This window comes from Sus scrofa, chromosome 2, assembly GCF_054392235.1.
Source record: "Sus scrofa isolate SSC_HxYL_T2T_F1_AM1 chromosome 2, Sscrofa_HxYL_maternal_Yorkshire_Landrace_v2.0, whole genome shotgun sequence".
NCBI classification, from domain to species: Eukaryota; Metazoa; Chordata; class Mammalia; order Artiodactyla; family Suidae; genus Sus; species Sus scrofa.
In genome coordinates, this window is record NC_139384.1 from 44,098,378 (window position 1) to 44,119,733 (window position 21,356).

Genomic DNA, 21,356 nt, shown 5'->3' on the forward strand with positions numbered 1-21,356 from the left:
TTAAAGTTAAATAAGACAGACGTTGTTACAGTTTAGGATAGAAGACAGATCAAGAAAACAATTAAAACAGGAACCACAAAAAAACCCCAAATAACAGAAAAAACAAACTGAGAAATGAATAAAATCATCTCACATATTGATAATTGCTAAGAAAGAAAGAAGAGTCATGGTAGGCCACTCAGTAGTCAGAGAAGGACTTTCCGAAGAGGGATTTCGAGTGAGAGGCACAGGATAAGAAGGAAGCATTCATGTGAAGGGCAGACGGGAAGAGTGTTCTGGGCCAAGGCAACATCATGAGCAGATACTCTGGTAAGTTAGGGCTCAACTCAGTGGTGGGACTGGGGGAAGAGCGGTGTGGCTGGAGAGCAGTGAGCTGGGAGGGTATGGCATGAGATGGTGCTGGGGGCCCAGGCACCAGTCCTGTGGAAGATTTTTAGGCAGAGGTGAAAGATGATCAGATTACAGCTTGCAAAGACAGATAGACAGGTAGGGTGACCCATGGCTTGTTTTGTCTGTGATGGTCCCAGGTTATTCCTGTCATCCTCGCATAATCATTACTAATGCCCCTTTTTATAATGGAAAGTGACTCGGTTTGGATGATGAATTATACAGTCAACTGAAGCTGAGGGGGGAGCCATGGAAATGGGGAGACGAGTTAGACAGCTGCTGCAGGAGCCCAGGTGAGGCAGGGCATGGCCAGGAGACCAGGCTGCCAGACTAGAGGTGAATTTTGGGAGTAGAATCACAGGACTTGCTAGTGGGTGGGATGTGGGATAAAGGGAAGGGAAGCCCAAGCGTGCCCCTCGGTGGGTGGGGTGAGCGGCCGAGAGAACCGTCGTGTCATTTACTGCAATGGAGGAGCCTGGGTTGAAGGGTTCTGGAGGGAACTGGGAGTTCACCTTGGGACACACTAAGTTTGGGATCTCCGGAAGCCATCCAGTCAGAGATGTTGAAGGGCCAACTGGATACAGAAGCAGGAACTCGGAAACCAGGTTCTGAGGTGGAGGTGTCATTTTCAGGGGCCTTAGCATATGGGTACTATTTGCTGTACTTGTTGGAGAGAATATGGAGAAATAAAAAGGGAAAGCCAGCTGAGGAGATAAAGGAAAATTGAAGGAAAACAAGGGAAGAGTGTGGTATGATGCAGCTGAGAGAGAGCGTTCAGGAAAAGGAGGGGAGGACAGCTGTCCTGAGTGTGGCTTAGAGGCCTGGAACAAGCAGAGAAACATGTCATTTCGTTTGCTTTTTGTTTTTTGGTTTTCATTTTTGGCCACCCCAAGGCACATGGAGTTCCCCAGGCCAGGGATCAGGTCTGAGTTGCAGACCCAACCTAAGCCTCAGCTGCGGCAACGCTGGATCCTTAACCCACTGTGCCGGGCTGGAGATCGAACCTGCAACCCAGCACTCCCAATTCACACACCAGGAGTGGTGTGAATTGAAGTCAGTGTTTTCAAGGTGGTAATTTATTGGAGAAGCGTTTGCTAATTGTCCGGACTCTTCGAGGTGTTGCTCATACAATGAAGGACAAGCACATTTTCCTCCCTGGGAGGAGTGTCACTGGGTGTCCTGCTCAAGAGGAGAACATTGCAGGAGCTGGAGGGGAGGAAAGCGCAAACCAGGAGGTGTCTATCCCCTGCACTGTCCCTCCAGTGCCCTGAACTGACAGAGGTGAACATGGTGCCCAGCCGATGAGGGAGAAATGCTTACAGGGTCAAGTTCCTATATAACGAGCAGCATGAAGAAGGGTGGATGTGGAGCTCAGGGAAAATAAACCGATGGCTGGCGTACACTTCTACTCTGAAAGAGGGATTGAGGAGCCCTCCTAAGGGAGAGGATTAATGACAAAATATCTACAGGGGAAAGACAAGTTTAATTCCTTTGTCAGGGAAGATGAAAGAGTGTGAATATAAGGTAGTTTGTCACAAGGGATCTTTCTCACACAGTTCCCATCAGAAGACACTGTTAGAGGTATAGGGAGAAGAGGTTTAAGGAGGATTAGGCCGTGTATCAGAAAAGTGAGACTCTGACACAATAAGGCTGGAGCTGGATAACTGGGATTAGGGAGAGAGTGTTGGCAGATTGGCCTGTAAGAGCAGACTCAAAGCACTGCTGAGCTCAGGAATTTTTTTTTTTTTTTTTTTTTTTTTTTTTTTTTTGCTTTTTAGGGCTGCACCCAAGGCATATGGAAGTTCCCAGGCTAGAGGTTGAATCAGAGCTACAGCTGCTGGCCTACACTGCAGCCACAGCAACACGAGATCCAAGCCGTGTCTGCGATCTACACCACAGCTCATGGCAACATTGGATTCTTAACCCACTGAGCAAGGCCAGAGATCGAACCCGCATCCTCCTATATCCTAGTCGGGTTTGTTAACTGCTGAGCCATGAAGGGAACTCCCTGAGCTCAGGGTTCTAATGGTAAAGTTTGAATTGATGCTGAGTTGTGAACTAAGCTTTGTCATGAGGAGATTAACTATTAGATTTCTATCCCAAGTGCTGTAGGTGGAGATTTTTGCAAAATGGGGGCGGGGGGGGGGAAATAAGGAAAGTTAGAGAAAGGAGGATGCACAAGGTTGGATAAAGCAAGCATTCAAAAGGTTTGTCAAGAGGGAAATTTTAATAATCAGCGTATTATTACTTGAAATAAAAGTTGGATCCAGAAGTCTAGTCACAAGCCTCTCAAGGGTTAGATCATTTCACTGCTTAGAATCTGTACTCTGAAAAAACCAAACACCAGAACCAACGTTTTTTATTTAAGGTGTAGGTTCTTGGTTTACCTAAGATTTTGTGATTCATAGAGTCACTCATGATTCCTGTGCTCTAACAGACCCTAACCCCTTTGATTAATGACACAGTTTCCTCAATGAGAAGCAATGTGTTGTTGCCTCCCTGTTAGGCAGGGCCCAGGAAGGGTAAATGACTTCTCGTGAATACAACATAACCAATGTGATATAAAGCCTCCTGAAACTTATTATTGATATTATCCTTATGCTTCTGTTTCTTTTTTGCTTTTTTTTGCTTTTTAGGGCAGCACCCATGGCATATGGAGGTTCCCAGGCTAGGGGTCGAATGAGATATTTAAGCCACCAGCCTACACCACAGCCACAGCAACACCAGATCCAAGCCGAGTCTGCATCCTGCACCACAGCTCAGGGCAACCCCGAATCCTTAACCCACTGAACAAGGCCAGGGATTGAACCTGAGACCTCATGGATGCTAGCCAGATTCGTTAACCGCTGAGCCACAATGGGAACTCCCCACGCCTCTGTTTCTTGACATGTTTGTCCCTGGGAATTTGTGTAAGTCAAGGACAATAGAGAGGAGGGAATCAGCGATGGAGGCGCTTCTGGATGGTGCTCGCAGAAATCGGTTAATAGATGGATTTGTAGGAGTTGCTGAGAAAGGAGCAGGACATCAAGGTGGTCATGCTGGAGTGGGATTCCACACTCCAGTCCTGCCCCCACACAGACACCACTGAGGACAAGCTAAGGGGACCAGACCCCGGGGCAGAGAAGGCGACAGGACACAACTGACAGGGAGTGAGGGGGCCTGCACACACAGGGGCCTGGGAAGAGCAGCAGTGCAACCAGAGGGGCCTGGAGAGGAGCGGGTCTCACCAGGGGAAGGCTCGGGGCAGGGAGTCTGCCGTGTGGGACGCTGAGATGGTGTCCCTGACACCAAACACAGGGGCACGGGCTCAGCCTTCACCTGGCTGTCCAGCCATCACCCTTGGCACCAAACACGCTGTCCTTATACCAAAGAATAACACACAGTCTTCAGCAGTCCATCTCCTAAGCATTTATTAGATCTGCTGGCTTCTGTGCACAGAGAACCCACTAGCTGGGTGTCCCCGCCCTCAGGGGGCTCACAGCCCATCTCCTGAGCAGAGGCAGAGGCAGCTCAGTACTTGTCAGGCAGGCCAGGAGGTCTGAAGTGGTTGGGGTCCTTGCCACTCCGGCCCCATTCATTGGCAGCCTGGTCAGCCCTCGAGTCCTCCACTCCGTGGCCACTGTCTCCATGCTTCAACCAGTCTGTGACTCTCTGGACATTCTCTCTGGCATCGCTGCAATGGAGGAGGGCAGCAGGGAGGTTAATCCAGGGCTGAGGAGCAGCAGCCCCACCTGACCCATGGCTCCTCGTCCAAGGAGTTGATGACTCTGAGAGGAGCCAAGGAAAGAGGGGCTAAAGCCCTGAGGCCGCCCGGGCACAGCCCGCCTCTGCCCTGCGGGTTCCCCTTATGCTGGGTAAACAGCACCCAGAGAGGGAGGCCGGGGAATGGCCTGTTGCACCAGCCTTGCTCGGCTCTGCAGCTGCTCAGACCCCACACAGGGCACAGAGGGGAGGGTGGAGAAGAGGAGGAGGGGCCCCAGCCCTTCAGGAAAGTTCTGCAGGGCATGGCCCCTCCAGGCTGCCCTCTGCAGGGAAGCTCTGCTCACCCACCCCTGCATCCCCAGGGCCCCTGCTACCTGATCACTTTAGCAGCCCAGGCACCCCCAGGTCCCCTTTGGGCAGCATCATAGTTGCCCCGGGCATGGAAGTACTTGTCCGAATTTTTGTAATTGGCTTCTCTCATGTCCGAGTAGGCTCTCCACATGTCTTTGGCCCCTGGAAAGGAAAGCACACGGAAAAAGGATATCAGGTGAACAGAAAACTGTGACATAACCTTAGAGAAGAATCAAGGAGTGAAAAAGCTTCCACTGACACAGTTTCAGTTTGTGGTCGTAGCACCATGGATGCCAGAGGGTGAGAAGAGCATTGCTTCCACCCAGGTGGCTTCTCCCGGCGACTCGAAGGAGACTCGTGCAGGGCGGCGGGGCAGGGGGAGGGCAGCTGTGTTGGACCTGGTCGTCTGACCCTGTGATGCTGGCTCGGGGCCCCATCTCACTCAGGGCTCCACATGATGTGTTCATAGGGGACAATGGGACTCTTCAACTTCATGGCATTGAAATTTGGGGCCAGATCCTTTTTGTTGCTCAGGGCTGTCCTGGGTATTGAGACATGTTTAGTGGCATCCCTGACCTCTACCTGCCAGATGTGGTAACCTGTTTCCCAGTGTGACATCCAAACATGTTTCCAGACATCCCCAGGACACAAAATTGCCTTGCTCAGTGGGTTACGTATCCGGCGTTGCCGTGAGCTGTGGTGTAGGTCGCAGACATGGCTAGGATCCTGCGTTGCTGTGGCTCTGGTGTGGGCTGGCAGCTACAGATCTGATTAGACCCCTAGCCTGGGAACATCTGTGTGCTGTGGGCATGGCCCTAGAATAGGCAAAAAGACAAAACAAACAAACAAACAAACAAGACAGCTGGGTTCAAACCTCTATCCTGCCATCTGCTGACTGACACCCAGACCCCTGGCAATGGACTCAGCTGCTCTAAGCCTTGTTCCCCCTTCAGGTGCAGGCGGATGCCTCCCTCAGGGACATGTTTTGCAGGTAGGCAGGTGGCCAACTGTCCCTGTGCACCTAGAACTGCCCCAGTGAGCACTGAGAGTGTCATGGGAACCTCCTCAGACCTGGGCACAGCGAGGGAGCTGGTCCCCTAAACTGCATGGAAGTGCGGAGTTGCTAGTGGAGGCTTGATGTGTGCTGTTGGGTCCCCCACCACACACTGCTTCTGTTGTTCGTTAAAAGGGCTGCACCTGCGGGATGTGGAAGTTCCCAGGCTAGGGGGTCTAATTGGAGCCACAGCTCCCGGCCTTCACCACAACCACAGCAATGGGGGATCTGAGCCGCATCTGCAACCTACACCACCCCCCGAGCTAGGGGTCTAATCAGAGCTGCAGCCACCGGCCTACGCCAGAGCCACAGCAACGGGAGATCGGAGTTGCATCTGCGACCCACACCACAACTCATGGCAACGCCAGATCCCCGACCCACTGAGCGAGGCCAGAGATGGAACCCGAAACCTCATGGTTCCTAGTTGGATTCGTTAACCACTGAGCCATGACAGGAACTCCAGAAAGATGTGTTTTGAGACAGAGATCTGAGGGAACACTTGACCTTTGCCTGTCAAGGACTCATCACTCTCTACCTGTTTGCATTTCTGAGTTTGGCACCACAAGGCACAAAACCCAGGGGGAAGAACCATGTCTGGCTCATTGACAGTCTGCCGTATGTCTAACACCTTGCACAGCACCCCATCTATAACAGTTTCTTTTATTTATTGAATCAGTGAGTGAATGAAGGAGACTTATAGAGGTTGTGTGAAGGTGGAATTTGGAAGTTAAGAAGCATGGAAGAGCTTTGAAACAATGACGTGCACTGTGTAGTCTTAGTCTTTAGAGATGAATGTGGGCATTGTTTATATGCAGTGAAATCCAGCCTACTTGGAAGGGCTGAATTTAGTGTCCGAAAATCTGTCCAGAAAGCAAACACTTATCATCATCACCTCTACAACTTCCATCCTTGCCATCATGCCTCATGGTCTGGATTATTGTGATGAACCCCTAACTGGCTTCCGTATTTGCACTGTTGCCCCCAACTAGTCTCTTTTCAATACAGCAACCAGACTGTTAAAACACAAGACAAATCATGTCACTCTTTACTCAAAGCCTCCAGAGGATCTCAGTTTTACCCATACTTGAAGCCAAAGCCCTTGCAGTGGCTCTCAAGATTCTGTCTGCTCTGTCTCACCCACTCCTCATTGCCCACATTTCTCCTCTCACTCATTTTGCCCCAACCACCACACAGGTCTCCTCCCTGTTCCTAAAGCCCCTAGGCACATCTCCCCCACCCCCATCTCCGGGGGCTTGATTACCTATTCCTTTCATCTGGAACATGCTCTTCCCAAATATTTGCATACTGAGGCTTTGGAAAGAGCAAAATCTTAGATTTCAGGATGCTGGACAGTTCTGCAATATAACTAATGTCACGTATACCCATCACATATCATGTATATGTATACATATACATACTATATCTATCTGTCTATCCATCCATCTATCTATCTGTCTATCACATCTTGCAGGTTCTGATTCAGCAAGTTTGGAAGGGACTTCAGGATGCCTGTGTTTTAAAATCTCTCTGTTTTGGAAATCACATGTGCAGATGACCTTGGTAAAGCTCCAGAGAGAGCAGTAAAAAATTTGACAGGACTTAGAAGACACTCCCAAGAACATCAGGGATGAAGTCTGTGGAAATGGCAGTGGAGAAAAGAGAGGATAGAGACCCTTCTTTCCCATTCTGTTGTTCAGGAACTGCAGGAGGTATATCCCATGGGAGAGGGTGACACTAAAGTGGAATCAACATGGGGAAGACAAGTTTCAGGTTTTTGGAACAGGGAAAGGAATTAGGCAAAGATAAGAAGAGTACTCATCACAGAGCCTTCTCACCCAGGGCTCAGGTAGAGTGTGTGGAAGCTTGAGGCTGATGCCTAGAGAAATTCATTTATGTGAAGTAAAACCAGGAACTGGGAGTTCCCATCGTGGCTCAGGGGAAACGAATCTGACTAGCATCCATGAGGACGCAGGTTTGATCCCTGGCCTCACTCAGTGGGTTAAGGATCTGGCATTGCCATGATCTGTGGTGTGGGTTGCAGACGCGCCTAGGATCTGGTGGCTACAGCTCCAGTTAGACCTCTGGGGACCTCCATATGCTGCTGTTGCAGCCCTAAAAAGACCAAAGACGTAAAAAAATAAAATAAAGGCAGGAACAGGAGAACAGGTAAGGGAAACTGTGGTTTAGCATATTGTGTGGTGACAGCAGCTGGGATCTTTTACTGCTTTGGGCTGAGTGTGCGGTGCTGTGCTGTGAAAGCCTGATACTTATGAGCCAGTAAAACCACCCCACCTTCCCAAGGTCCAAAAGGACTGTAAAATGAAACCGTGTGGATGCCTTTCTGATCTCCTCCCAAAGGTTCTGAAGTCTGGAGAGACAGGAGTGACAAAAGAGGAGGGTGGGAAAGGTATACTCCCAACACGTGTTTACTATGAAAAGTGTATGAATAAAACATCAATTTTAGGAGTTCCTGCTGTGGTGGAACGGAATCAGCGGCATCTAAACAGCGCCAGAACATAGGTTCGATCCCTGGCCCAGCACAGTGGGTTAAAGGATCTGGCATTGCAGCAGCTGCATTGTAGGTTGCAGCTGCAACTCAGATCTGATCTCTGGCCCGGGAACTCCATGTGCCTGTGGGGTGGCAAAAAAAAAAAAAAGTCAAGTTTTCAAGCTGACACACAGCATACAAACTTAGTGTCACTAGGCCCAATAGGACAGGTCTTTCTACCTTTTGAGACCTCTTGTTACTGGAAAGGGGATCCAGATTTTCTCCCTAGGACAGAGGTGCTTTGTTTATCTATGAATTCATCCTTTATAGAGTCACAGCCAGTTCCTTCTTTCTCACACATGCACCATAGCTCCTAGGAATGCCACTCTTTTCCTCACTAAGAAACAGCCCACTTGCAAACCCTCTTCTGGTGGAGAAGCTGTGGAGTGTAAATGACTCACTCAAAGCCCAGAACCAAGGGTGCACACAGTACCTCTGCCGGAGCCCTTTCTACTCCAGCTCCTTGCCTCCGTAACTTCTCAGATGCCCTCTTCTGAGAACTTATATACCTCTTAAAAGTAGGAAGTGTGGTTTATGGTAATTCCAGGTTGGATGATTTGGTTTGGGAAATGACATTGGATAAAGCAATCTCAGCTTCTGGTAATAGAAACCAGACTTTGCCCCTACTCCACTTTTCCATGCTTATCTCTGACAGAAAGTCTCATTACAAAACACCAGGATGTCTTCCCAGTAGAGATTGTGATACTGGGTTCCCATCTCAGACCCTAAAATCCTGGGCTTGGAGGCAGCATTAAGAGCCACGCCCTGGATTCGGGCAGACCTAGTATGACTTCTGCTCTTCCATATATCATATTGTGAAAGAACATTTAATGACCTGGAGAAGCACAGATAATGTCTTGGGGGGGAAAGAGTGCAATAGAATATGTTCTTATGTTCATAACTTGAAAAGTTGCACATCGAACAGTATCTGTGTTTCTGGGCAGTGGGGAGTGTTGATCTTATTCTGAGTTTTTAAGATTTCCTACAATGTCATGTTCATTAATTTATTCATTCATCAACTGTTCATTGAGAGCCTTCAATGCAGCAGCCACTACACGAGATGTTAGGCACACACTGGGGGAGAGGGGCCAAGAAATAACCAGATCCAGGCTATGCTTTGATGAAAATGAGACTTATAATTAGGGAGAAAAATGATTCCACATGCATGGAGAGAAAGCTCATACTTATTTGATGATAAGATCAGTAAGTTGCCAATAAATAAAATTCTATATACAAAAAGTATAGTGAAAGGAAAGAGGGATTTTCTATTGTGGTTGAGCAGGTTAAGAATTGGACATAGTTTCCGTGAGGATGTGGGCTGGATCCCTGGCCTCAATCAGTGGATTAAGAATCCAGCGTTGCTGCAAGCTGCAGTGTAGGTCGCAGATGCGGCTTGGATCCGGTGTTGCCATGGCTGTGGCGTAGGCTTCAGCTGCACCTTCACTTCATCCTCTTGCCCTGGAAATTCCATAGGCTGCAAGTGTGGCTGTAAAAAGGAAAAAAAGAAAACGAAAAGAGCAGCTTGGAATTTCCAATCTGCATTTTCCAGGCACCAGGAAACCCTGATTTGAACCTGTCTGTACTTAGTTCTGCATCTTTTCCCCCAAAGACTGTTAGCTGAAGCTTACTGCTCCTCTGAAGCCTTTGGGACTCAAGTTGATGGATAGGATCAAGATAAAGAACATGCAGGGGAAGAGAGGGATTATATCACCAGCCCATGTGTAGCAACATCTTGGCCACCCTCAGAGTCTGCACCTGGTGTGGTCAATGTCCAAAAAAGCTCTGCATTTTATTTTATTTGCCTTTTTTTTTAAGAACCGCACCTGTGGCGTATGGAAGTTCTCAGGCTAGGGGTCAAATTGAAGCTGTAGCTGCCAGCCTAGGCCACAGCCACAGCAACTGGGTATCCAAGCTGAGTCTGAGACCTATACCACAGCTCACAGAAATGCCAGATCCTTAACCCGCTGAGCAAGGCCAGGGATCAAACCCGCATCCTCATGAATCCTAGTTGGATTTGTTTCCACTGTGCCACAACGGGAACGCCTCTGCATTGTGTTTTAAAATATTTTATTATTTTTCTTTTTAAACTCTTGCAAAAGGGAGTATTGAATTATATAGACAATTCAAAGCCTCAAATCTCTTATGGAATTATGTAATATTGGTGAAACTAAGAATTCATTTGGGGAGGGCAAATTTTGTTGTTTTTATTGAGGTATAGTTGATTTATAATGTATTAGTTTCTGGTGTACAGCAAAGTGATTCCGTTGTACATATATTTGTGTATATATATGTATATTCTTTTGCATGTTCTTTCCATTATGATTTATTACAGAATATTGAATACAGTTATCTGTGCTACACAGTAGCTTGTTGGTTATCTACTCTATATATAGTAGTTTGTATCTTTTTTTTTTTTTTTTTTTTTTTTGCTTTTTAGGGCCATACCCATGGCATGTGGAGATTCCCAAGCTAGGGGTCCAATTGGAACTACAGCTCCTTGCCTATACCACAGCCACAGCAACATTAGATCCGAATCGCATCTTTGACCTATACCACAGCTCACAGCAATGCTGGATCCTTAACCCACTGAGCAAGGCCAGGGATTGAACCTGCAACCTCATGGTTCCTAATCAAATTTACTTCCGCTGCACCACAATGGGAACTCCTAGTTTATATCTGTTAATCTAAAATCCTGATTTATCCACCCCACCCCCAGTTCCTCTTTGGTAATCATAAGTTAGTTTCCTAAGCCTGTGAATCAGTTTCTGTTTGGTAAGTAAGTTCATTTGTATCGTATTTTAGATTTCACATACAATTGAAAGGGGAAGGGAAATAAGTGGGAGACGAAAACTTTGAAGTCCCAATAATTCTTCTTAAGTTTAGTGTCAATTTCAAGTGATTAATAAGTACATCTTATGAATCATTCTTAAGCCTGTATTTGCTAAGCTTTTCAAATATCTAGATCGTTCAGCATGCTTTTCAATTCTATAAAGTTAAAAAGGTTTTCATTCTAGATGGACAGTAAAATGTTATGTCAAGAAGAGACTCTTTTCCCATGCACTGACAGGAAAATCCAGCATGGGGAATTGATTGCTTATTGATTGAGCAAAGCTAAACTTCTAGATTTACTAAAGAGTCTGTCTCAATCTGATTAATTTGGAAAACAAGGACTGCTTGTTTAGCGCTGTGTGTCCTAACCATCCTGGAACTCCTGGTTCCTCTTACCTTCAGAGAAATATGGTTTACAACACAATGGTTCAATAAACAAAAGTGTGTCCAGGTCCAAGTGATTTGCCTTCCAGTTTTCTTTGAACTAAGTTGATTCTCTGCCTAAATAGGGACACACAACTCTCTACACATTATCTCTTTCTATATTCCCAGTAGTGTGTCCTCTGGTCGGATTTGCTGGATGGGCAAATCTGCCCAAAAGCAGAGCCTCCATCACTCCAAAGCCCCCATCCTGATTCAGGGGCTCCAGACTCATCACGTGTACTTCCAGGGATGGGGAATCAGATCAAGGAGACCTGACCCAGGTCAGCAGGAAAGCTGGGGCAGGTGCCACTTATAAAAAGTCTGGGGCTGATGATGATGACAGAGCCCTGGCTTGGCATACCTGTCCTTCTCGGCACATAGATGTGCCCACCTCCAGGTCTGGCATGTTTGAGAAAGTCTTAGAATTATTGGCATTTGGACCAGTGAGAAGGTCCATTCAGTGGGGAAAGGTCCATTTCCTTTCAGTGAGAGGAAAACCTGAGCCCATGGCTTCCTGTGGTCCAGCCGGCTATAACATGTCCCAAATCTGCTTCCTAGGTTCCACCAACTCTAATCCTGTGGGCTCTCTCAGATAGATGGGGAGTCATTGATCAGGGAAAGAAATACTTTGTGCTTCCTCAGACCTTCACCCCAATTCCATCCCATCTTCAGTAAGATTCTAAATCTTGACTTTCTATAATATGGCTAACACCTCAACCTGCTAGCATTCCTTCTTGGCTGACTCGAGATGCCTTCCCTCCTAATGAACATATGTGTATGGTTTTTTGTTGTTTCTTTTCCCCCCCTATTTTCAACATTTTGGCTCTCTTTTCTCATTGAAATACTCACAACAATATTTCTGTTTTGAAATATAGATTTTTATTGTGATTCAGGTATGGTAAGGCCAATAGATCAGGAGACAACTGCCATTAAAAAGATAGCTTGGGAGTTCCCTGGCGGCTTAGCAGGTTAAGGATCTAGTGTCACTGCTGTGGCTCTGGTTCCTGCTGTGGCCTGAGTTCATTCCCTGGCCCAGGAACTCTCACATGCCATGGACATAGCTGAAAAAAAGATAGCTTGTTACTCACAGATCCCAAAAGAAGGGGAAACTCCAGGCTAGTGAGGGGAGGGATTGATCATATGAGGTTGATCTTACCCAGGGTAGATCAGGGGACAGAGGAAGTAGGAGAAAACATGTCTTTATTGTGGTTTCCATGGGAAGAAGAGTGAGGTGGGTAAGCAGGTTTAGGACTGGCTAGTTTGAATACTTCCAGCTGGCTCTGGGCATAAGGGCTGGTCCCTCGTTGTCTGGTACCTGGTCCTGGAGTAATTAGGGCAGGTGGATGGTGGCCCAGAGTGTGAGAGCCTGATAAAGGAGGTGGTTGAGGTGGGCTCTGGGGTGGTTGGTTGGTTTGCACATGAAAGTCTCATTCATAGGTTGGTTTACTAATCTCTAGGAATTGGCTACCTCTGGGAGAGGTGGCCCCTTCGGGGGCAGCGAGATCCCGGGATGTGAAAGCATCAAAAACAGATAGAAAACGGAAAGACGAGATTAACACATCTTCTGACGTGCCCTTGGGGTGGCTCGAGCATCCTGTGGTTGTCAGGTGAGCCGGACTGTATGAGGCTCTTTCCAGCGGATGTAGTTTCCTTGCCTGGCTTGCTTTATCTTGTTGTACATCCCTGTAACCTCTACTCTGCTACCTCAGTGCCTCCAGTCTCAATCCACACCCAGTGGTCCTCTCTTGCTCCGCTGCACACTGGTCAAGAACCTGGTGACCTCCTCCATGGAAGACTCCACTGTGTTCTAGAGTTCTTGTCAGTCAAGTGCAAGTGCCTCCTCTTTTACACACATTTGCCTCCAGCCTGCCACACAGAAAGTGGACTCCCTAAATCTTCCATCACCTGCCTGCGTCCATCCCAGGGACCTACCATACCTACATCCCCAATGGGTTCTATGCACTGTTCACATTCCTCTTGCCCTGGCCTGCGCCACAGTCCTGTCCCCTTGGTGCCACAGAGCACAGGCTATACTGCTCGTGCCGGGGCGGGAGGATGCGATGCGATGCCCACTGAATCATCACCATGTCTTCCACGTCTCTCATGCACTGGCCCCAGGTGCAGCCCAACAGCATCTTAACAAGTCCTGAAGGATGGTGAGGCAAAGGGTGGGACACACACTTCCCCATGGGCCCCCACTGCTTGATGTGAAATTGTTTCATCCAGGCCTGGCATAAGGAGAACCTTCAAAGCTGTGTGGCTCTACTTCTCTGATGCCTATTTGGGACACAACTGGTTCTGTAAACAACCCTCATTTCTCTTGGCCCCCAGGGACACCCTCTGGGCCAAAGACGCACACAGTGGTCACTGTAGCCTCCCCACTTGGGTTAAATCCCAAGCTCATGCACCTCAGAGGCCCTTATTTTTTTTTAAATTGACTTTATTATTCAGGGAATTTTATTCATCTGTAAGGAATAAATCTGTTGCATTCCTTTTAAAATCCCCTAGGAATTTTTTAATTAGGATTGCACTGAATTTATAAATTAACCCGAGGAGAATTGATGCCTTTAATAAGTTAAACATGAACACAACATACATCCCCACTTTTTATCCCCTAACAAACTTAAGTTTTCTCTGTAAATATCTGTGTATTTTTTAAGGTTGTTTCCTAGATAGTTGTTGGTTTAGGTGCTATTTTGTACTGTGTCTTTTTTCTTCATTTATAATGATTTTTATTTTTTCTATTGTAGCTGGTTTACAGTGTTCTGTCAATTTTCTACTATACAGCAAGGTGACCCAGTCACACATGCATATATACATTCTTTTTTCTCATATTATCATGCTCCATCATAAGTGAACTAGATATAGTTCCCAGTGCTATACAGCAGGATCCCATTGCTTATCTATTCCAAAGGCAATAGTTTGCATCTGTTAACCCCAAATTCCCTATCCATCCCACTCCCCCCTACTTGTCCCCAAGTCTGTTCTCCAAGTACAGGATTTTCTTTTCTGTAGAAAGGTTCATTTCTTTTCTGTGGAAAGGGCCTACGCCACAGCCACAGCCACAGCCACAACCACGCAGGATCCGAACCACAGCTGTGACCTACAGCAGAGTGCATGGCAACGCCAGATCCCTAACTCACTGAGCGAGGCCAGGGATCAAACCCGCATCTGGATTCATTACCACTAAGCCACAATGGGAACCCCCAGAAAAAAACATTTTAAAAAGGCGTATATATACATATGTATGTATAACTGAATCACTTTACTATACGGCAGAAATCAACAGACCATTGTAAAGCAACTATTTGAATAACAAAATTTTTAAAAGAGGGAAAAAAACTTCTCTTCTTATTTCATTATGCCTTTTTGTCATTAATAGGTGTTGACCATTATGAAGTGCGTAGCTGAGTGGCCAAGGGGGCTTTTCTGCACCTGGAACTGAGAACTCAGCATCGGCATACAAGCGGTGAGGAAGGAACTCAGGGCAACCATGAAATTCAGAGGGGCCGGTCTATCAGCTTTGATGGTCAAGCGCTTTAGACATGAGCTCAAAAGATTTAATTTCTGTCACACCTGCTGTCTGCCCAGCAGGGACCATCCTGAGGAAAGGACCAGAAAAGGAAGGGCCAGGCTGGAGCCGTCATCACTAATCTCATATCTGCCAGCAGCCCCAAGGCCTCCATCCCAGAGCTCCAGGCCCTTCATCTCTGCAGCTCTGGTGGCCCCTGCCTCAGCCCCTCCACCCCCGACAGTGGCTGCCAGGCCGCAAGACCTACCTTGTTTCTCAGGGTTGCACAACTGGGAAATGACCTGTGTGTGAGGACAAACATGGTTGTCCAGTAATTTCCCCTTGCAGTTTTGTAGGAGAAATGACCTGGCACCAGCCCAGCTCTTCTTCTCACCCATGATCCCAGCAGGAGGGCTCAGTATAAATACCAGCCACCTCTCCCCAGCAGGCAGCCACCAGCAGCTCTGCTCCACCAGAATTCAGGTGGGGGACTGCTCCAAGGAGTCCGTTCTTTACAAAAATATCCTTTAAAAAAGAATTCTTTTGTTGCGTGTTAGTTCTGTATGAGGTCGCTGCAGGGAGAGTGGCACATGGGAAATGCCTTTTGATTAATTACAGGCTGCTTCAGGAAGGGACAACTTGGTTCCAACTGCCCTCGTCCTCCACCGGTGCCACCTTGGTGACCCCTTAGACAGTCTTGGGTTCAGGGCTGGAGGGTTCAGAGAGGAGGGCTTGGGGCTCTGAGTGAGGTCCTGCTGCAGTGTTTCCTAGATGGACCACTGAGCATCCCATGAGAACAGATGGAAATGAGGAGCCAGGCGCTCCTTGACCTACAAATCCCAAAGCAGATGTGTGTGCAGGGCTTGCCCGTGTCTCCCTGACCTTCTGCTGTCATTTCAGCACAATGAAGCTTTTCACAGGCCTCATTTTCTGCTCCTTGGTGCTGGGAGTCCACAGTCAGTGGCTTTCCTTCCTTGGTGAGGCTTATGAAGGTAAGACCCATGGAGGGGACATGGCACCTGTGGGCCTCGAGGACTCACCCTGAGCACCCTTAAGGGTTGGAGCTACTGTCCTAGGTGGTGTTGCCCTGTGGGTAGAATGTGCCAGGTGTCTGGGGAGCTTCTTGTCAAAGAGATTGAAAAGCACAGGATTCATGTCAATCAGTTACTAGAGAGAGAAAAGTCATCACTCCCAGCTGAAAGGTAAGTTTGAGTGAAAGACACAGAACAGGTCTTGAAATGGAGTTCCCTTTGTGGCTCAGCGGTTGGCGAATCCGACTAGGATCCATGAGGATTCAGGTTCGATCTCTGGCCTCACTCAGTGGCTTAAGGATCTGCTGTTGCTGTGACCAGTGGTGTAGGTTGCAGATGTGGCTCAGATCCCCTGTTGCTGTGGCTGTGGTGTAGGCCAGCAGCTGTGGCTCTGATTAGACCCCCTAGCCTGGGAACTTCCATATCCTGCAGGTGCAGCCCTAAAAAGACCACAAATAAAGATAAAAAAATTTTTTTAAATAAAGAACAAGTCCTGAAATAATACAAAATTTCCCTTAGGGCCATTGTGCAAAGTAGGATTAAGCTTCCTGCCTGTTCTCCTCCCCTCCCTTCATCCTTCCTTCCTTCTTTCCTTCCATGTCCTAATTGGGAAATGCAGAGACCTTCAGCTGAGCTCTTGCGGATGCTTCCTACCCCGAGTGACGCTGTCCCCGGGCCACTGTTTCCCCTTTCCTAACCTTTTAACGAACAACAACAGAAGCAGTGTATGGTGGGGGACCCAACAGCGCACATCAAGCCTCCACTAGCAACTCCGCACTTCCATGCAGTTTAGGGGACCAGCTCCCCCGCTGTGCCCAGGTCTGAGGAGGTTCCCATGACACTCTCAGTGCTCACTGGGGCAGTTCTAGGTGCACAGGGACAGTTGGCCACCTGCCTACCTGCAAAACATGTCCCTGAGGGAGGCATCCGCCTGCCCCTGAAGGGGGAACAAGGCTTAGAGCAGCTGAGTCCATTGCCAGGGGCCTGGGTGTCAGTCAGCAGATGGCAGGATAGAGGTTTGAACCCAGCTGCCTTGAGGCCAGAGCTCTTCCCAGCGTGACCTGTCCCAGTGCCACACCATCAAGCTGGGCACTGATCAGTATGGGCTGCGTGTTGGAGTCACCGGGGAACTACTGATGCCTGAGACCCCACCCCCCAGAGAGTGAGGTAATTGGCCTGGGCTGTGAGGTCTCATTGGACTTTCAGCATCTTCCCAGCTGACTGGAAAGTGCAGCCAGGGATGAAAATGAACCACTGCTCTAGGGCTTGCTTCCTTAGGCAACCCACGTCATCAGTACTGTCCACTTTGAAAGCTCTCAGGATGCCAACTGTATGCCTACCAGCCTGAGAACTCAGGTCACAGTCAGCGCCGTCATGCGTCAGGAATACATTCCCTTGGTGTCAAGGCAGAGGTACTATGTCTGCCCCTTTCTCAGAATCTGTCTCACCACCCAAGCCCCATGGGTCTTCTCCTGTGAAGCTTTGTGCTATAACTGTGCTTCTGCACTCAGGGCAATTTTGTGTCCTGGGGATATCTGGCAATGTCTGGAAACATGTTTGGATGTCACACTGGGAAACAGATTACCACATCTGGCAGGCAGAGGTCAGGAATGCCACTAAACATGTCTCAATACCCAGGACAGCCCTGAGCAACAAAAAGGATCTGGCCCCAAATTTCAATGCCATGAAGTTGAAGAGTCCCATTGTCCCCTATGAACACATCATGTGGAGCCCTGAGTGAGATGGGGCCCTGAGCCAGCATCACAGGGTCAGACGACCAGGTCCAACACAGCTGCCCTCCCCCTGCCCCGCCACCCTGCACGAGTCTCCTTCGAGTCGCCGGGAGAAGCCACCTGGGTGGAAGCAATGCTCTTCTCACCCTCTGGCATCCATGGTGCTACGACCACAAACTGAAACTGTGTCAGTGGAAGCTTTTTCACTCCTTGATTCTTCTCTAAGGTTATGTCACAGTTTTCTGTTCACCTGATATCCTTTTTCCGTGTGCTTTCCTTTCCAGGGGCCAAAGACATGTGGAGAGCCTACTCGGACATGAGAGAAGCCAATTACAAAAATTCAGACAAGTACTTCCATGCCCGGGGCAACTATGATGCTGCCCAAAGGGGACCTGGGGGCGCCTGGGCTGCTAAAGTGATCAGGTAGCAGGGGCCCTGGGAATGCAGGGGTGGGTGAGCAGAGCTTCCCTGCAGAGGGCAGCCTGGAGGGGCCACCCCCTGCAGAACTTTCCTGAAGGGCTGGGGCCCCTCCTCCTCTTCTCCACCCTCCCCTCTGTGCCCTGTGTGGGGTCTGAGCAGCTGCAGAGCCGAGCAAGGCTGGTGCAACAGGCCATTCCCTGGCCTCCCTCTCTGGGTGCTGTTTACCCAGCATAAGGGGGACCCGCAGGGCGGAGGCGGGCTGTGCCCGGGTGGCCTCAGGGCTTTAGCCCCTCTTTCCTTGGCTCCTCTCAGAGTCATCAACTCCTTGGACGAGGAGCCATGGGTCAGGTGGGGCTGCTGCTCCTCAGCCCTGGATTAACCTCCCTGCTGCCCTCCCCCATTGCAGCGATGCCAGAGAGAATGTCCAGAGAGTCACAGACTGGTTGAAGCATGGAGACAGTGGCCACGGAGTGGAGGACTCGAGGGCTGACCAGGCTGCCAATGAATGGGGCCGGAGTGGCAAGGACCCCAACCACTTCAGACCTCCTGGCCTGCCTGACAAGTACTGAGCTGCCTCTGCCTCTGCTCAGGAGATGGGCTGTGAGCCCCCTGAGGGCGGGGACACCCAGCTAGTGGGTTCTCTGTGCACAGAAGCCAGCAGATCTAATAAATGCTTAGGAGATGGACTGCTGAAGACTGTGTGTTATTCTTTGGTATAAGGACAGTGTGTTTGGTGCCAAGGGTGATGGCTGGACAGCCAGGTGAAGGCTGAGCCCGTGCCCCTGTGTTTGGTGTCAGGGACACCATCTCAGCGTCCCACACGGCAGACTCCCTGCCCCGAGCCTTCCCCTGGTGAGACCCGCTCCTCTCCAGGCCCCTCTGGTTGCACTGCTGCTCTTCCCAGGCCCCTGTGTGTGCAGGCCCCCTCACTCCCTGTCAGTTGTGTCCTGTCGCCTTCTCTGCCCCGGGGTCTGGTCCCCTTAGCTTGTCCTCAGTGGTGTCTGTGTGGGGGCAGGACTGGAGTGTGGAATCCCACTCCAGCATGACCACCTTGATGTCCCGTTCCTTTCTCAGCAACTCCTACAAATCCATCTATTAACCGATTTCTGTGAGCACCATCCAGAAGCGCCTCCATCGCTGATTCCCTCCTCTCTATTGTCCTTGACTTATTTCAGGCCAAATGAAGCTGTAAAGCCACCTCAGCTTTGTAAGTCAGGGTCTAGAAACCAGTTAGTGATTTGCAAAGGGAAATTTTCATACAAAAAATTATTAACTGGTGACACCATTAACTACTAAGGGGTTAAAGAATACAGAAGGCTGGGAGTTCCCATTTTGGCTCATCAAGTTAGGAACCCCACTAGTATCCATGAGGATGTGGGTTTGATCCCTGGCCTTGTACAGTTGGTTAGGATGTGGCATTGCTGCAAGCTGCAGCATAGGTCGAAGATGTGTCTAGTATCTGTGGCGTAGGCCGGCAGCTGCAGCTCTGATTTTTCCCCAGCCTGGGAACTTCTGTATGCCACAAGTGCAGCCCTAAAAACAAAACAAAAACAAAATCAAACAAAAAAAACCTGTTCTAAACCTGTTGAGTAGAGATGTATCATCACAAGCTTGAACTTTAGTTCTAGAACTTTAGTTCTTGAACTTTAGTTCTGTTTCCTAAGTCATTTATTCAATAGATATTTAACAAATGCTTGCTATGTTTACCCTATGACAGGTCCTGGGTGAAGCTAGGAAAATGTTATGGGGCTTGCCAAATTAGGGATTACTCTTTTGGGAGTAGACTGAGCTTTGATTCTTTTAATTATTTTGGGAAGAAAATTGTAAGACACCTGTGGAGAGGGTTGTCAAAATAGTTGACGTGTCTTTTTGACCCCCGTGAAGGGCAGAGACCAAACAAATTTACACTGTTCTTGCATGGCTTACAGACTTCTTCTCGAACTGGGTTTCTTCAAAAGCAGAGACCATCCTGGACCCCAGAATTGGGAAATCTCCCATGGGGATGGGTGAAGGCCCCATGGGTAAGGTAATCCTTGAGACTCTGCGCTCAGTGTATGTTTAACAGGTCTTGTTCTCAATCATTACAGGAGGATTGTTGTCTTAAGAAAATTGCCCATACTGATGGGGCAAAGTTGGTACTCAAGGTCACATCTCTATGACCCCAAAGCGAAGGCTAACCTCTGCCCTGTGATTAAATCACCAACATGCCCTGTGAGCAAAGGGCATGGAAGGGGACAACACCCATGTCAGAGGGCTGTGATGGCTCAGACTGTTCAGGAATAAAGATTTGGGTCACCCCTGAGTTCCCGTCGTGGCGCAGTGGTTAATGAATCTGACTAGGAACCATGAGGTTGCGGGTTCGACCCCTGGCCTTGCTCAGTGGGTCAAGGATCTGGCGTTGCCATGAGCTGTGGTGTGGGTTGCAGATTCAGCTCGGATCCCGTGTTGCTGTGGCTCTGGTGTAGGCCAGCAGTAACAGCTCCGATTAGACTCCTAGCCTGGGAACCTCCATATGCTGTGGGAGCAGCCCTAGAAAAGGCAAAAGGACAAAAAAAAAACAAAAAAACAAAAAAAAACCGATTTGGGTCACCCCTAAAGGCAAGGAACCATGACCAGCTGAGGTGCACAGGTGAGATAGACTAGGTGGTGGGAGAAGGTAGTTGTTCATACCAGCCATGGCTATGTGATCGGTTGCAAAGTCTTATACACTATAGATGTTTCTGTGATGTAAATGTTTGTACATTTGTCACCCAAATATCTTTGCTTTTCCTCTCCCTTTCCCTACCCACCATACAGAATACCTATTAATAGCAGTGAACTGTATGACTCAGTGTTTAAGTTACAGGATTTCAGAAAGGGAGTGTGATTCACAGGAAGAAGAATAAGCACCACAGGAGTTCCCGTCGTGGCTCAGCAGTTAACGAACCCAGCTAGGATCCATTAGGATGCAGGTTCGATCCCTGGCCTCGTTCTGTGGGTTAAGGATCCCATGTTGCCGTGAGCTGTGGTGTAGGTTGCAGATGTGGCTTGGATCTGGCGTTGCTGTGGCTGTGTTGTAAGCTGGCAGCTGTAGCTCCCATTCGACCCCTGGTCTGGGCACTTCCATATGCTGCAGATGCGGCCCTAAAAAGCAAAAAACAAAAACCCCAAAAACAATAAGCATCACAGAAAAGGAAAAGGGGTCGTCGGGCTCTTTGGGGGATAAGATTGGTATGTTTCAGTTGTTTGTGGAATAGGTGCATCATGTTAGGGAGAAGCTTGACTTTGCGATTGTCTTTATTTGGAATTAGCTATTGTTTAGGGAAGTGATTATGGATGTCAGCTGACAAGAAGTGGACTGTAATGGGTGTGCAAGTGTCGACGTGGC

General features: G+C 48.6%; 2 protein-coding genes and 1 pseudogene across 18 annotated transcripts in view; 2 read left to right on the plus strand and 1 right to left on the minus strand.

The window, feature by feature from the left end:
* HPS5 (HPS5 biogenesis of lysosomal organelles complex 2 subunit 2) overlaps positions 1–15,288 on the plus strand; it is a 71,844-nt gene extending 56,556 nt beyond the window's left edge. For 15 of the 17 annotated variants that reach the window (XM_085006994.1, XM_085006911.1, XM_085006887.1 and 12 more), the window contains 2 exons: positions 12,752–12,901; positions 14,677–15,288. In XM_085006994.1, coding sequence (XP_084863120.1) covers positions 12,752–12,901; positions 14,677–14,683 — 157 coding nt within the window. In that variant the 3' untranslated portion in view covers positions 14,684–15,288. The remainder of the gene's footprint in view (positions 1–12,751; positions 12,902–14,676) is intronic. The other 2 variants (XM_085006981.1, XM_085006986.1) reach the window with 1 other exon arrangement.
* On the minus strand, positions 3,775–4,604 carry SAA1P (serum serum amyloid A-1 pseudogene; annotated as a pseudogene).
* On the plus strand, positions 15,256–18,683 carry SAA2 (serum amyloid A-2 protein). The gene is given in 4 exon segments (NM_001444888.1): positions 15,256–15,288; positions 15,706–15,797; positions 17,854–17,992; positions 18,396–18,683. Coding segments are annotated over 3 exon segments (390 nt in total). The 5' UTR covers positions 15,256–15,288; positions 15,706–15,709; the 3' UTR covers positions 18,559–18,683.
* Positions 18,684–21,356: the final 2,673 nt, after the last annotated feature.